This window comes from Trichoderma atroviride, chromosome 6 (genome assembly GCF_020647795.1).
Source record: "Trichoderma atroviride chromosome 6, complete sequence".
NCBI classification, from domain to species: domain Eukaryota; kingdom Fungi; phylum Ascomycota; class Sordariomycetes; order Hypocreales; family Hypocreaceae; genus Trichoderma; species Trichoderma atroviride.
This window is the reverse complement of record NC_089405.1, coordinates 2,660,703-2,673,167: the sequence shown is the minus strand read 5'-3', so window position 1 is coordinate 2,673,167 and position 12,465 is coordinate 2,660,703. Positions and strand designations below refer to the sequence as shown.

Sequence of the window (12,465 nt, the reverse complement as noted above, 5' to 3'; positions counted from 1 at the left end):
TGTCCCTTAAACCAGTAGTAGTACCTCCAAATCTTGTCCGAGGCATGTTCCAATCCAAACCCAGCTAACCATTGCCAATCGTGCTTCCCGTCTCCCGTCATTATGAACGGGGGGCGAGACCAAAGAAATTCGCGACCCGTTGTTTTACACACGTATAAAGGAAAAATATCAAAGTACAAAGGAAAATTGTGTGAATCGTAGACTTGAATCAGCGAATTCTCGAGGTCAAGACGCCGTCGCTCGGGGCTTTTCTAGCGCCCAGCGGGCTTTGGCTCTGGCTCTGAGTGGGCTGTGCGCCGAAGGGATTCTCGCCCTGGAATCTCTTAGTGCTCGCTTGGGCAAAGAGGGACTTTGGTTTGGCTCTAAATTGAGGCATGTCTGGTTAGCTTTATTGAATTTTCGTTGGAATCGATTTGCGAAGATGAGGGTCGAGGGGGAAGACTGATGACAAGACCTACCTGGAGACTTGTTTGTTGCGCAACGCCGAGAGCTTTGCCGTGCATGGGCTCATGATGGTGTCAGACGGGGAGATGTATTGCTTAGAACTAGGAAGACAGAGATGATGTCAGTAACGGCTGAGGGCAGTTGATAATAGCAAATCGTGAAGCAGCAGATCAGTGACATACGGCTCCTGGGCAATTCTGGACTGCAACACCTGCCGATGGTACTCCATGCTCTTGACGTCCTTAGCGAGAGGCTGGGCATCGGTCATGGTGACATTGACGTCCCGTTCACCGAGGATTCTATTGCCGGACATTTTTGTTTTTTTGCAAGGGTAGGAGAAGTTAACGAAAGAGTGACTTTAGGAAAGTTGGCAGAATCGGTGTGTTGCAGTCGTGAATTCGCTCCTATAGAAAAGAGAGAGAAAAAAGGGGGGTTGAAAATCCGAGGGGGGGGGCGGTCGCTGTTTTTGTAAACGTTTGTTTTAAAACCACCTAAAGCAGAAAAGGAAGAATGAGAAGGAGATAAAACCGCCAAAAAACTATGACGTTCCGTTCCACTTCCATGCCAAGTTGCATGTCTACCCAAGGCAAAAAAAGAGAAAGTAAACGAATGACAGGCGTTGGCAGGGCGACGGGCGAAGAACGGACAATCCCTGTAGGGAGCCGCTGCCGGTATGCATGAAGATGTGAGTGGAGCTGGCAACGGCACTTTTTGGGGCCGGATTTACTGGACTTACCCTGGATTGGGGATGGAAACAGCAGATTGGCAAGGAATTGTTTTTGTGTAGCTCGGGATTGAAGCCAGATGAGGATTTAATATAAATGACACTAAACATGCCAGCTGGTGAGGATGATTACTCTATACTCAAACCTATATTTACCTGTTCTCACTTTTGCAGTTATAGATGTATCATTTATTGTGTCTACGGCTGAGAATCGTAGCAACGATGAGAAATAGAGTCTATTTCAACCACCGACTATTAGCAGCCTATCAAAAAGATACATCACACTGTCCAATTCTGGGCCAACTTTTTGCTTTACTATATACGCTAGTTGTAATGCATTAACATCATCAATAATCCAATTGCCAGTATTTTACAGTAAAAAGTCATAACAAGTCAAGAAGAGCAAGGCAGGACCAGGAAGTAAATATAGACCCATTACAACTTGGCCTCATGCTTAATCTTGGTGCCAGGCTCGGCGAGTTCAACGCCATATCGCTTCAGCAGCTCTTGTGTCTTGGCCTTTTGCCTCTGGTGCTTCTCAGCCGTCTCCTTGCCGCGCTTGTTCTCGTTGCGGCCCATCTGCTGCAAGTGCACCTCGTCAGGGCCGTCGGCCAGACGGAGCGTTCGGATGCCAGCCCACATGTTGGCCAGGGGAGTCTCCTGGGAGACACCGGCGCCGCCGTATGCCTGGACGGCCCGGTCGATGACGTTGAGGGCAGTCTGGGGGATGAGCACCTTGGCCTCGGCAATTTCCTTGAGGGCCTTCTTGGCACCGGCCTCGTCGATCTTGATGGCGGCGTTGAGGACGATGAGTCGGGCGGCGTCGATTTCGATACGCGACTTGGCGATCCACTCGAGGATGACGCCGTGCTCGCGGAGGAGCTTGCCAAAGGGCTTCTTCTTCTCGTCGTTGACGCGCACGAGCATCCAGTCAAGAGCTTGCTCGGCCTGCAAGGAAAAAATGTGTGTATTAGCAAAAAGGGTTATGGATATTGTAGCAACGGAGCCAAACTTACAGCGCCAATGCTGCGCATAGCGTGGTGAATACGGCCAGGTCCCAGTCGGCCCTGGATGATCTCGAAGCCTCTGCCCTCGCCGAGAACCAGGTTCTTTGCCGGCACGCGCACGTTCTTAAAGGTGATGTGGCCGTGGCCGTGGGGGGGCGTCGTCGTAGCCGTAGACCTTGAGCATTCTCTTGATTGTGATTCCAGGAAGGCCGGCAGGGACCAGGATGACGGACTGCTGCTTGTAAGGGTCGGCGTGGTTGGCATCGGTCTTGCCCATGACGACGTAGAGCTTGCATCGAGGGTCGCCAGCGCCGCTGGACCACCACTTGGAGCCGTTCAAAATGTAGTCGTTGCCATCCTTGGTGATCTGCAGCTGGATATTGGTGGCGTCCGAAGACGCAATCTCGGGCTCAGTCATCAAAAAGGCCGAGCGGATCTTGCCCTCCATCAACGGCTTGAGCCACTCCTCCTTCTGCTGGGCGTTGCCGTACTTGGCCACGACCTCCATGTTGCCCGTGTCGGGAGCGGCGCAGTTGCAGGCCTCGGAGGCGCTGCGCGAGCGGCCCAGCCACTCTGCCATGATGGCGTACTCGAGGTTTGTCCAGCCGGGGGACTCGGTGTAGAAGCCCTTGGGCAAGAACATGTTCCACAGGCCCAGCTTGCGCGCCTTGTCCTTGAGCTCCTCGATGATGGACGGGTGGTTCTCCCAGCGGTTATCGCCTTCGCCCACCTGGGCCTCTAGAACGGGGTCGGCGCTGTTTTGTGTCGTTGGGCAATTAGCTTTGTCGGTTCGTCGTAGCAGAAGTTGACTGGGAAATGGTTGGAGGCTCACGGGATGCATTCTTCCTCGACAAACTTGGCAACGAGGTCAATCTTTTGCTTCGCCGCCTCGCTGATGTGTTTTGAGACCTAGTCGTTCCATCGCGATCTGATTAGCCCATGCGCCAGATGTCTAGAATCAAATCACGAAAGGGAAAGCTCCAATAGCTTACAAGAGCTGGAATCCGAGCAGCCATGATTACGAAATGTGTGCCGTGTTTGTATGGTTAAGAGTAGAAAGAAAAGAAGGGCAAATGAATGGATCGAATTCAAGCCAAGATTCCTCCGCAAACAATGAACAGCCGAGACATGGAGACGCTGCAATGGTCTGATATTTATCTCGACGGTATGGACAGCTGGTTGATGCGGAGCCGAGGCGGAAACGAGTCCCGTCGGATCATGATTCGGTGGAGAGAGTCCGGGGTAAGCCGCAAGCCGAGGTGCAGAGTGGGGCCTCACCGACTGAGGGCGTTATAAGTCGATGCCATAGGCCTTAGTGCAACAGGTTGCATTGCAAATCGAATGATTCATTAATCTGCCTGATATGGTAATCGACAACGAGGAACGAAAATATTCAAAGTCAAAGGGCAGTAAATACAAAGCATGGCTGCCGTTGGGACATTGGTGGATACCCGCTTTGAAATCTGGGTGCAGAAGAAAAGAGACAAAGACAGGCACATACATGCAAACATACATCGTACATATAAAGCAAGAAAAAAAAAAGGCATATCGATGTTATGTATAATCAAGTCCATAGCGTGAAATTGCTCCCAGCCATGCATAGAATCTATAGCCCCATGGTCCCTTAACAAGTAGATGTATGAGAATAGCCCGTCTCAGAAACTCTCTCCTCTTCCCCCTCTCCCCCTCCTCTCCGAGCCCGACAGCCAGAGCCGAGGCAATGGCTGGTGCACCTCTGCGTTCGAAAATTACGAGCATCTCCGTATCCCATCAACCAAGAAGCGAAGCAAAATGAAAAAGAGAAAGAAATTTCAACCCTGACGCAGAAAAAAAAAAAGGAAAAGGGAAAAAAAAAAAACAATTACTACCCGCGCAAACACCGGCATGGCCTCGTTTCTCCGTACTCTACTTCCAGTCGATAAGAAAATGCATCAGCTCCATAGCCGGGTATGTTCATTGCCTGGTTATCCATGGCCTTTCTCTGACTAGTTTGTCTTCATCCAATCAACCTTGTCGTATCTCCCCATTTAACAAGCACATCCGTCACGATCGTTGTCGATGTGAATATTGATGGGATCATCAAAATCTCCGCTGTATTCCTCAGACTCCTCTTGAGCCAAGGCATTTCGAGCAATAACTGTCATTTCGTTAGCCCATTAACTAGAACATCGCTGCCATCGTCAAAGTGTGCGCGCATACCCTCAAATGCCTGGTCAATGTTGATGGCCTCCTTTGCACTAGTCTCAAAGTATGGGATATCGCCCTTGGATTGACAGAAAGTCATGGCTCGCTTGGTCGAAATCTGGGCCGTGTCAGCTACCCATATTGGTATTTCAACCCTGTCATTACTCACCACTCGCTTGCTCTCCTCCACATCAATCTTGTTTCCAAGGACAACCTGCGACGCCATTAGCATATGCGCCCGTCCTAAAGACCGTCATACCGTAACACCTACAAAGGGGAAGTTGGGGGGATCCCGCGGGGAGGCCTGGATCAGGAACTCGTCTCGCCAGCTGTCGAGCGCCTCGAAGCTCTTGGAGTTGTTGACATCGTACACGAGAACGCAGCAGTCGGCTCCTCTGTAAAAGGCAACGCCCAGTGACTGGAATCGCTCTTGTCCGGCCGTGTCCCAAAGCTATCTAGTGCATCAGTAACCGTCGTTGATGACTCTTCCTTTGTCCCAAAACGCCTCGTACCTGCATCGTGACTTGTCGGTCGTCCACCAAGACCTCTCGTGTTAGGAAATCGGCGCCGATAGTGGCCTTGTAGCTTGCGCTGAACTTTTTGTTGACCTAAACCAATCCACCAAAGGGCATTTCATCAATAAATCATCCTCGCATATCGTGGCGATGGATCGGAGATCGTGGGAAGGGGTGTGCGTACATATTGATTCATCAAACTCGTCTTGCCCACACCGCTATCTCCAAGGATGATGACCTATCGAAAGAGGCACGTTCAGCATCGCAGCAACCCAGCGCGGCTCCGGCTCCGGCGGCAGGGCTCGCATACCTTGAGAAGGACCTTCTTGTTGCGCGAAGACATCTTGACTGGTTATCGGTGGCCACGCTCGCCGCTCCAATGACGTGATACGGATCAACCCAAGGCCAAACGCACGGTCGCAACGAACACAGACGACGCTTGAGAGTGTTTCTGTCGGCGGAGAGGAGGCGGGAGATGTGCAGAAAAAGAGTTGCCTGCTGTGTAATCGCAGCGATTGTCGTAGACGTCACGAGACCGTATGAGTCGTGGAGGCTTTCGCTCAGGCAGGCTTCAATGGGCGAGGCTGGCTGGGCTTCTCGGTTTGTTGGCGGGCGGGCGACGCTTTTGGCTCTAGCGGCGGTACCCATTAGTAGGGGCCTATCCGGGTCAAAGGTCTCGGTGTCGTAACAGCGGGAGCGCCGCTAACAGCGCTTGGGGGTGTTTCCAGCTTAGCCCCATGCAGAGAGCAGGCGCCTAATCTAGCTGAGGTACCTGATGCAGAAGTGCACTCATCGATCCAAAAGTCTTGTATTTGAAGAGTCATAAAACACTTTACAGAAATTGATAAAAGGATTTTAAACTCGTAGATGCATTTGTAACTACTTAAATCTTATTGCGCATATTTTATAAAAATTATCATCAGTTAATCATGGGAGATCTAGGGGCATCAACGTTGGCCATCCACCAAGACACTGTACCTTGGTACCTCCGGCCCTCTTCCAATCAAGGTCCATGCAATGTCGCTTGCCATCCCAAAATAGATGCGATGATGCCTCCTCCAACACTCATCTAATCCTCAATAAACAGCACACCATCCTGATGCTGATGGACCTGGCAACTCTGCCGGCGCTTTGCGATGGCGGATGAAGACCTGCTCGACAAGGTCCACAGCTTGAGCGACCTGGAACTGGCCGTCCTGCTCTGTCTCATCAATCGCGAGCACGTCCTGATTAGCACTCCGCCAGCCGCCATTGATGACCTGGTGCAAGAGCTCCAACTGGTATGCTGCTTACGCTCTTATTGTTCAGCTCGAGGCATGTGAAGCTGACAATCACAATCAATTCCCAACGCACAGGTAGCACGCAAGACATTCAGCCTCAAGCCCGTCGTCGTCGACTGCCACCCGTCCACCACGCTCGAGGACTTCGCCTCAGCTCTGCTCCTCCATCCTCGCCATCCTCATCCTCAAAGCACTCCCGGCCGTTCCGTCTCGCCCTTTGCCCGGACGACAGAATCATATTTCGCTCTCAACTCACACCCGCTCTCGAATCACCGGACCTCCTCCGTGCCGCTCTCGCCCCTGTCCTCTCTCCCGCCTCCTCAGATCGCCCATTTTGTAATCGCCAAGAATCTCGACCGCGCCCCACAAGTCGTCCAGATCCAGGCCCTCGAACTCCTACGCACAAGACGCATCTTTACGCGCACGTCGGTGCAAGCCGCGCCGAAGCAATTCGTCTTCATACCCGTCGTGGGAGCTGCAAGCGGTGGCGAGGCGCATGTCACGCCGCATCTCAACGACTTCTTCTCAATTGCCCATTGGCATAATCCAGACGATGGATATGTTAATCTAGATGAATCAGATGGTCGAAACAGCGGCCCGGATGACGAGACGGCGTCTACGGAGAGCGTGGTAAAGAAGGCCGTGGATGACGCGACGCCGTCAACAACTCTGATATCAGATATAGTAAGCTCCTATACCCATCTCTACTTTTATTCCACTCAAGTTTTAACAAGTTTTTTTTAGGATATCAGCCAACTTGCAAAACTGAGTCAGGAAGTTCAAATTGACATTGACATCCTGCGATACCAAATGAACATTGTCTCCTTTCTCCGAATGCATCGAGCCGTCGATGGCGGCATCACGCCTGCAGCCACCAAGCATCTCCACCAGCTCGTCAAGAGCCTTGCTCCTTTACACAAGCTTGACTATGTGACCCCGGCCCTCATTGGACTAGCTGTGAGGAAAGTCTATCTCCACCGAATTCGTATTATCGAGCCGGAAAAGGAGAGGAGTATGCAGTGGGGAAGTCAACTGGAAGCTGTGGAAGCTTTATTAGAAGGTGTCGGGCCTGAGGAAGTGGTGGAAGAAGTTTTGGAAATGGTAACTGCGCCTCTTTGAATAATATCATATTAACTCTGTATCCTTGCCCATTCAAGCCTGTTACCGGAATCAAAAAAACCAGGCCCATGATTCCCCATGTATACATAATATATAACTAGATAGAAGTTCCGCATCCCAGTTGCATCAAAGACCATATTATTAATACCAACCTCTAATTCCGCATTATATTTTCTTTCAACAGCGTAGGCGTCATACAGCAATGTGCTTTGCGATTATTCTAGACAATCGACTCATCGCGAACCCTTTATTCAGAAAACGCCTAATAAGTAATATGAAAGCATATTATAAAACCTCCTTAACCTTGCATTCCCAACCTGAGCCAGGAGCCAAAAGCGGCAGACTAAGAAAAATCATCAGTTAGTTATGAAAAGACACAAGGGAACAAAGACTAAGAGTTCTTACCTAGCGCCAAGGCACCAGCCCAGCTCATTGCCCTTGATCTTCTTCGCAATCTTGACCTCGCGGTCAATGGGCATCTCGTATCCAGTGTGCAGCAGCGCCATCATAAAGTTCAAATCCAGGCAGTGCTCGGGGCGGTCCGCAAGCTCCTCCAGGGCACCGGGGACGCTGGAAAAGACATCCCAGGAGTCCTTGCCGGCACAGACCTTGTCGGTAAGATCGTGCATCTCGCGAAGAGTGAAAGAGTCGGGCATGCCGAGGGGCTTGGTGCGGTCGTAGAAGTAAGAGAAGATGTAGACGTCCTCCTTGGCAAAAGTCTTGGAAAGGATAGGCTGGTGGACGCCGTTGAAGGAGCAGGGAGCAAGCTTGCAGTCGGCTTCCTTCTTCAAGATCTTCTCAGCCAGGTTGCGGCACTGAGCAGGAGCGGGTGAAGATGGGCCAGTGAAGTTGAAGGTTTGTGCCTCGCCACCGTTGACCTCGACGTCGATTTGCTTGGTGGTGCCGGGAGCGATACAGGGGTGCACAATCGGCGAGTTCTTCCAGGTTTCGTCATCTTTCTTGGACTTGGCCAAATCATCAATCAGGAAGGAGTGCAGGGCCTTGCGAGCAGACATCAAGCCATAGCCAAGGTGAGAGTGCTGGTAGAGGTCGAATTTGTGGCCGCCAAAGTCCAGCTCGTACTTGTGGTCTCCAGGAGCCAGCTTCTCAGGCATGCCTCCGTCTGGGGCTCCCTTAAAGGTAGGCTCAAAGACAATCTGGGTTGAACCGCCACCGAGATCGAAGACAGCAGCGGTCTCACTCTTGTCAGGGCCGCCAATCTTGCCAAGCAGGTAGTTGGTAGTGATCCAAGCATAGACACCTTCGTCCGAGCCGTCCATGATGGCAATACCGTTCTGTTCGGCAGAGACAACGGGGAAGGGGTAGTCCTGCTCCAAGTGTCGTCTGACCTCAACCAAGATGGCATCGGCAAGTTCCTTGCCAATCAAACGCAAGCCAGCGGTAGCCTTGACAGCAACGGGAGAGCACTTCTTCAGCGCATCCGGGACGTGTTCCATGGCAACGGCCATGAGAACATCAAGACTCTTGGCAGCGCCGACGGGGTCGTTCTTAAAGGCACTCAAGCCACCGACGGATTTCTCAGTCATCTTGAACTCTTCCTTCTCCAGCTCGGGAATGGGGCCGCAGTTGTTGAACTTGTAGACGTGGATTCGCGAGCCAGTGCTACCAGCATCGATCATGAGGACATACTGAACGATGGGCTTGTCCTTGGAGTACGATTTGGAGCACTTGTCGGTGCCGTAAGAAGAGTCTGAGGGAGACTGGCCACTGTTGGGAGCGCCGTTGCCAGCAGCGGCGGTGTCCTTGTTGGAGGTGGCATCTTTGTTGGAGGCGGGGACATTGGCGACGGGAGCAGCAGCGGGAGCAGCAGCGGGAGCTTTGCTCACAGAACCTTCTTCACTGCCCAATGGGCTCTTGTTGTATACCTCGACGCCGGTTGGTGACAGCCAGTAGAACAGGCAGAACAGTATCAGAACCAGCGTGCCGGTCTTAAGCCACCGCGATTTCTGAGACTGAGACAGCATGGTTTCCTTCATGCTGGCAAACAGGCCTTGCTTCCGTTGGCTTGGGCGGTACCGATCGGTCTTTTCGTGGGGATCGTGGGCAACTTGCTTCGTGGGCAGCGACACTGAAGTTCTCCTCATCAGGCCGCAGGGCGATCAATAAGAGACGCCGTGACGCATTAAAGAGCGGGAGGGATTGGAAGAAGAAAAGAGAGAGAGAGGGAAAAAATGAAGGTCTAGAAACCAACGTCAAGAGAATGACTGGACTGTGGAACAAATACGGCCTATCAGGTGGGAGGCGGCAGAAAGTAACATTACCAGGATCTAGGCGGACAATGCTGGAGTCTGGAAATGATCTGGAGTGGAAAAAAGGAGACCAAACAAATCTTGTCCAGGTGGAGGGGCAAAGCCAAGGTACCTTGTGCGCAAACTTTGTAGGGGAGAGTACTTTATGCACCCACCACACGCCGTTTTTAACCACTGTGTCACTGACGCTACAGACGGTCGCGCTTTTGGCTAAGGCCAGCAAAGCCACGCGATTGACGAAGAGTCCATTCGCCACATTCCATTTCCCCTGAAACCGGCTGCCAAAGAACCCCCTGGATGATGCGTCAGTGGGTCGTCCGCCTAGTGCAGAAAATCCGTCAAATTACAGGGTAGATCAAGAGATACAGACCGTGGCGACGTACGGCGGCATTTCAAGACAGAAAGCATAGAAATCAGCATGTATTTCCAAGTGTTGTTTTTTGTAGAGGCGTTAAACAATTGCTCTGTATTATTTTCAACGCCTTTGAGTCAGAAGCAACTGTATCTAGCAGGTTCCGGCTTTAGAACAGCGGAGTTTATAGGCTGAAGTCCGCCTCTTGATAGTACCTAGCAGTAGGCATATACGTCAGGTTTCGTGCGCTGGGTGCCTTCCATGTGATTTCGTACACCTTTGCTGCCTTGAACATCAATAAATAAACTCAAACCAGCCCAAACTCCACGGACTTTGGTCACTTTGTTTTCTCGTGAGATTTTCGCAATCAGCACCCAGCATTCCAATTACCCGGGTCTATAACTTGTTGGATATCGCCTCTGCGAAATTCTGCCAGGACGCACGACAACTTGCGTATAAAGACACGGCTCAAGATGGACGTCCACCTTCTTGTTTACGATCTGTCTGGCGGCCTGGCTCGTCAAATGTCGCTAGGCCTCCTTGGATTCCAACTTGATGCCATTTATCACACGTCTATCGAGCTTCAGGGCCGCGAGTACGTCTACGATGGCGGCATCATCTCCATCGCTCCAGGCACCTCACACCTAGGCCAACCCTTGGAGAGACTGCACCTCGGCAAGACAGATCTTCCCATGGACGTAATCGGGGACTATCTGGAGTCAATAAGATCCGTTTTCACGATAGAAGTAAGACATTATTGCTGATTTGCCTAGTAATTGCGTAGTTGCTAACTCGAATGAAAATAGGCCTATGATCTATTCCGCCACAACTGCAACAACTTCACAGATGCCTTTTCCAATTTCCTTCTCGGAAAGGGCATTCCAAGCCACATTGCACAAATGCCACAGGCAGTTCTCGACTCGCCGTTTGGACGCATGCTGATGCCTCAGCTTACTCAAGGGGTCAATGCCAGCAGGCAAAACGGCTCTATCCTGGGACTGCAGGAGAGTGCCCAGCCCATTGCACCTCTCAAGGCAGCTTCGGTGAAAGATGTGACCGGCCATGCGGAGCTATCTGCTCTGTTGGATCAAGCAAAGCAGTCCTGCGCAGTGGTCTACTTTACTTCTGCAACCTGTGCGCCATGCAAGATGATATATCCTTTATACGACTCACTGGCCGAGGAGTTTGCGGGCAAGGCAACTTTGATCAAGATTGACATCGCTCAGCCTCAGGCAAACCTGCTTGCTAGCCAATATTCGATCAGCGCAACTCCGACATTCATCACATTCCTAAAAGGAGAACAAGAAAACCGATGGTCTGGCGCTGATCCAGCGACCCTCAGAGGAAACCTTCAGCTGCTGGTACAGATGGCGCATCCCCACCATCCTCACGAGAAGCTTCGCCTTCCCACATTTGCTAATCCAAATACGAAGCCTGTGCTATTCGGAAAGGTGCCTCCAATGCAAAAATTAATGACCAAGATGGGACCAGATGTTTCTGGCAAGCCCGAAATTCAGCAGCTGAAAAGATTTATTGAAGACCGCGCCAATGGGGAAGCTCTAGATGCCGTTTTGCCGAACATGGGACACATGGCAAGCTTTCTCCAAGAGACAATCACAAAACTACCCCTTGAGATTATGTTTACCGTGGTCGATCTTTTGCGCTGCGCCCTTCTCGATCCCCGAGTAAGTGGATATTTTGCTGAAGAGACGGCGCACAAGACAGTTGCTGGCATCCTCAATGTCGTCAACGAGCAGACCGAGTGCCCATACGCACTGCGTCTTGTGACCTTGCAAATGGCATGCAATTTTTTCTCCACTCCATTGTTTTTGGACGAAATTCTACGACACGATCATCTTCGCGGGCCCATCACCCGGTTAATATCAACGAGTTTTCTCGATGATAGTCACAGCAATACCCGCGTGGCGGCATCATCTCTCTTGTTCAACATTGCTTTGGCTGATCGCAGGTCAAGGCTTGGCGAGGCCAAGCCAAGTTTACCAGAGGACGACCTTGTTGAGCTTGCAGCCTCTGTTGTAGAGGCAATCTCTCAGGAAGAGACCTCACAGGAGGCTCTCCAGGGCATGCTTTCGGCACTGGGCCACCTAATTTATTACACAAAGCTTGATGGAGAGCTTGCTGATCTACTCCGCGCTCTAGATGCCGAAGGAACGGTATTGGCAAAGAAGAAGACTTTCCCTAATGAGGCTTTGATTGTAGAGGTGGGAAACGAGCTTCTTGGAAAAGGCCTGAAGGTGGACCGGCTGAGTTGAGTGGATTAGGGTTTGACGATGAGATGAGATGAAATGCTTTTACTGCCTCGTTTATAGACTGCCCTTGGAGCCTGTTTAGATGGATTTTCTGGATTTGAATAATTAATCACACGTCTTTTCTCTCTCTATCTTATCAGCAATGGCCATGAGAAGTACATCTGAGCATGCCCGCCTTTGCAGCTCCATAAGTGCTCTGCCAAGTCTGCCTGCGTAGCACAAAAATGCTGAGTCATCAATCCAGCTTAGCATGCCCCACATTGCTGCAGCCCATTTAAACAGCCATCGCCAGCAAACTTT

The 12,465-nt window shown here is 51.3% G+C and overlaps 7 protein-coding genes across 7 annotated transcripts; 2 read left to right on the top strand and 5 right to left on the bottom strand.

The window, feature by feature from the left end:
- Positions 1 to 208: 208 nt before the first annotated feature.
- TrAtP1_011487 (uncharacterized protein) lies at positions 209 to 757 on the bottom strand (the record flags this gene model as incomplete). The annotated part of the gene is made up of 3 exons (XM_014083222.2): positions 209 to 362; positions 459 to 545; positions 627 to 757. 3 exons carry the CDS (start codon positions 755 to 757, stop codon positions 209 to 211), a joined length of 372 nt encoding a protein of 123 aa, XP_013938697.2.
- An 846-nt stretch (positions 758 to 1,603) lies between these two features.
- On the bottom strand, positions 1,604 to 2,202 carry TrAtP1_011486 (uncharacterized protein; the record flags this gene model as incomplete). Its single annotated transcript, XM_066115133.1, has 2 exons — positions 1,604 to 2,116; positions 2,185 to 2,202. 2 exons carry the CDS (start codon positions 2,200 to 2,202, stop codon positions 1,604 to 1,606), a joined length of 531 nt encoding a protein of 176 aa, XP_065971231.1.
- Positions 2,203 to 2,299: 97 nt separating this feature from the next.
- TrAtP1_011485 (uncharacterized protein) lies at positions 2,300 to 3,191 on the bottom strand (the record flags this gene model as incomplete). The annotated part of the gene is made up of 3 exons (XM_066115132.1): positions 2,300 to 2,930; positions 3,008 to 3,084; positions 3,168 to 3,191. 3 exons carry the CDS (start codon positions 3,189 to 3,191, stop codon positions 2,300 to 2,302), a joined length of 732 nt encoding a protein of 243 aa, XP_065971230.1.
- A 1,011-nt stretch (positions 3,192 to 4,202) lies between these two features.
- TrAtP1_011484 (uncharacterized protein) lies at positions 4,203 to 5,217 on the bottom strand (the record flags this gene model as incomplete). The annotated part of the gene is made up of 7 exons (XM_014084619.1): positions 4,203 to 4,312; positions 4,375 to 4,477; positions 4,529 to 4,573; positions 4,631 to 4,810; positions 4,872 to 4,967; positions 5,059 to 5,112; positions 5,185 to 5,217. 7 exons carry the CDS (start codon positions 5,215 to 5,217, stop codon positions 4,203 to 4,205), a joined length of 621 nt encoding a protein of 206 aa, XP_013940094.1.
- Positions 5,218 to 6,010: 793 nt separating this feature from the next.
- TrAtP1_011483 (uncharacterized protein) lies at positions 6,011 to 7,273 on the top strand (the record flags this gene model as incomplete). Its single annotated transcript, XM_014083378.2, has 3 exons — positions 6,011 to 6,154; positions 6,230 to 6,838; positions 6,899 to 7,273. The coding sequence occupies 3 exons, from the start codon at positions 6,011 to 6,013 to the stop codon at positions 7,271 to 7,273; spliced, it is 1,128 nt and encodes a 375-aa protein (XP_013938853.2).
- A 285-nt stretch (positions 7,274 to 7,558) lies between these two features.
- On the bottom strand, positions 7,559 to 9,378 carry TrAtP1_011482 (uncharacterized protein; the record flags this gene model as incomplete). Its single annotated transcript, XM_014084617.2, has 2 exons — positions 7,559 to 7,616; positions 7,679 to 9,378. 2 exons carry the CDS (start codon positions 9,376 to 9,378, stop codon positions 7,559 to 7,561), a joined length of 1,758 nt encoding a protein of 585 aa, XP_013940092.1.
- Positions 9,379 to 10,158: 780 nt separating this feature from the next.
- On the top strand, positions 10,159 to 12,302 carry TrAtP1_011481 (uncharacterized protein). Its single transcript, XM_066115131.1, has 2 exons — positions 10,159 to 10,641; positions 10,702 to 12,302. Exons 1-2 carry the CDS (start codon positions 10,369 to 10,371, stop codon positions 12,166 to 12,168), a joined length of 1,740 nt encoding a protein of 579 aa, XP_065971229.1. The 5' UTR covers positions 10,159 to 10,368; the 3' UTR covers positions 12,169 to 12,302.
- The last annotated feature ends 163 nt before the right edge of the window (positions 12,303 to 12,465 follow it).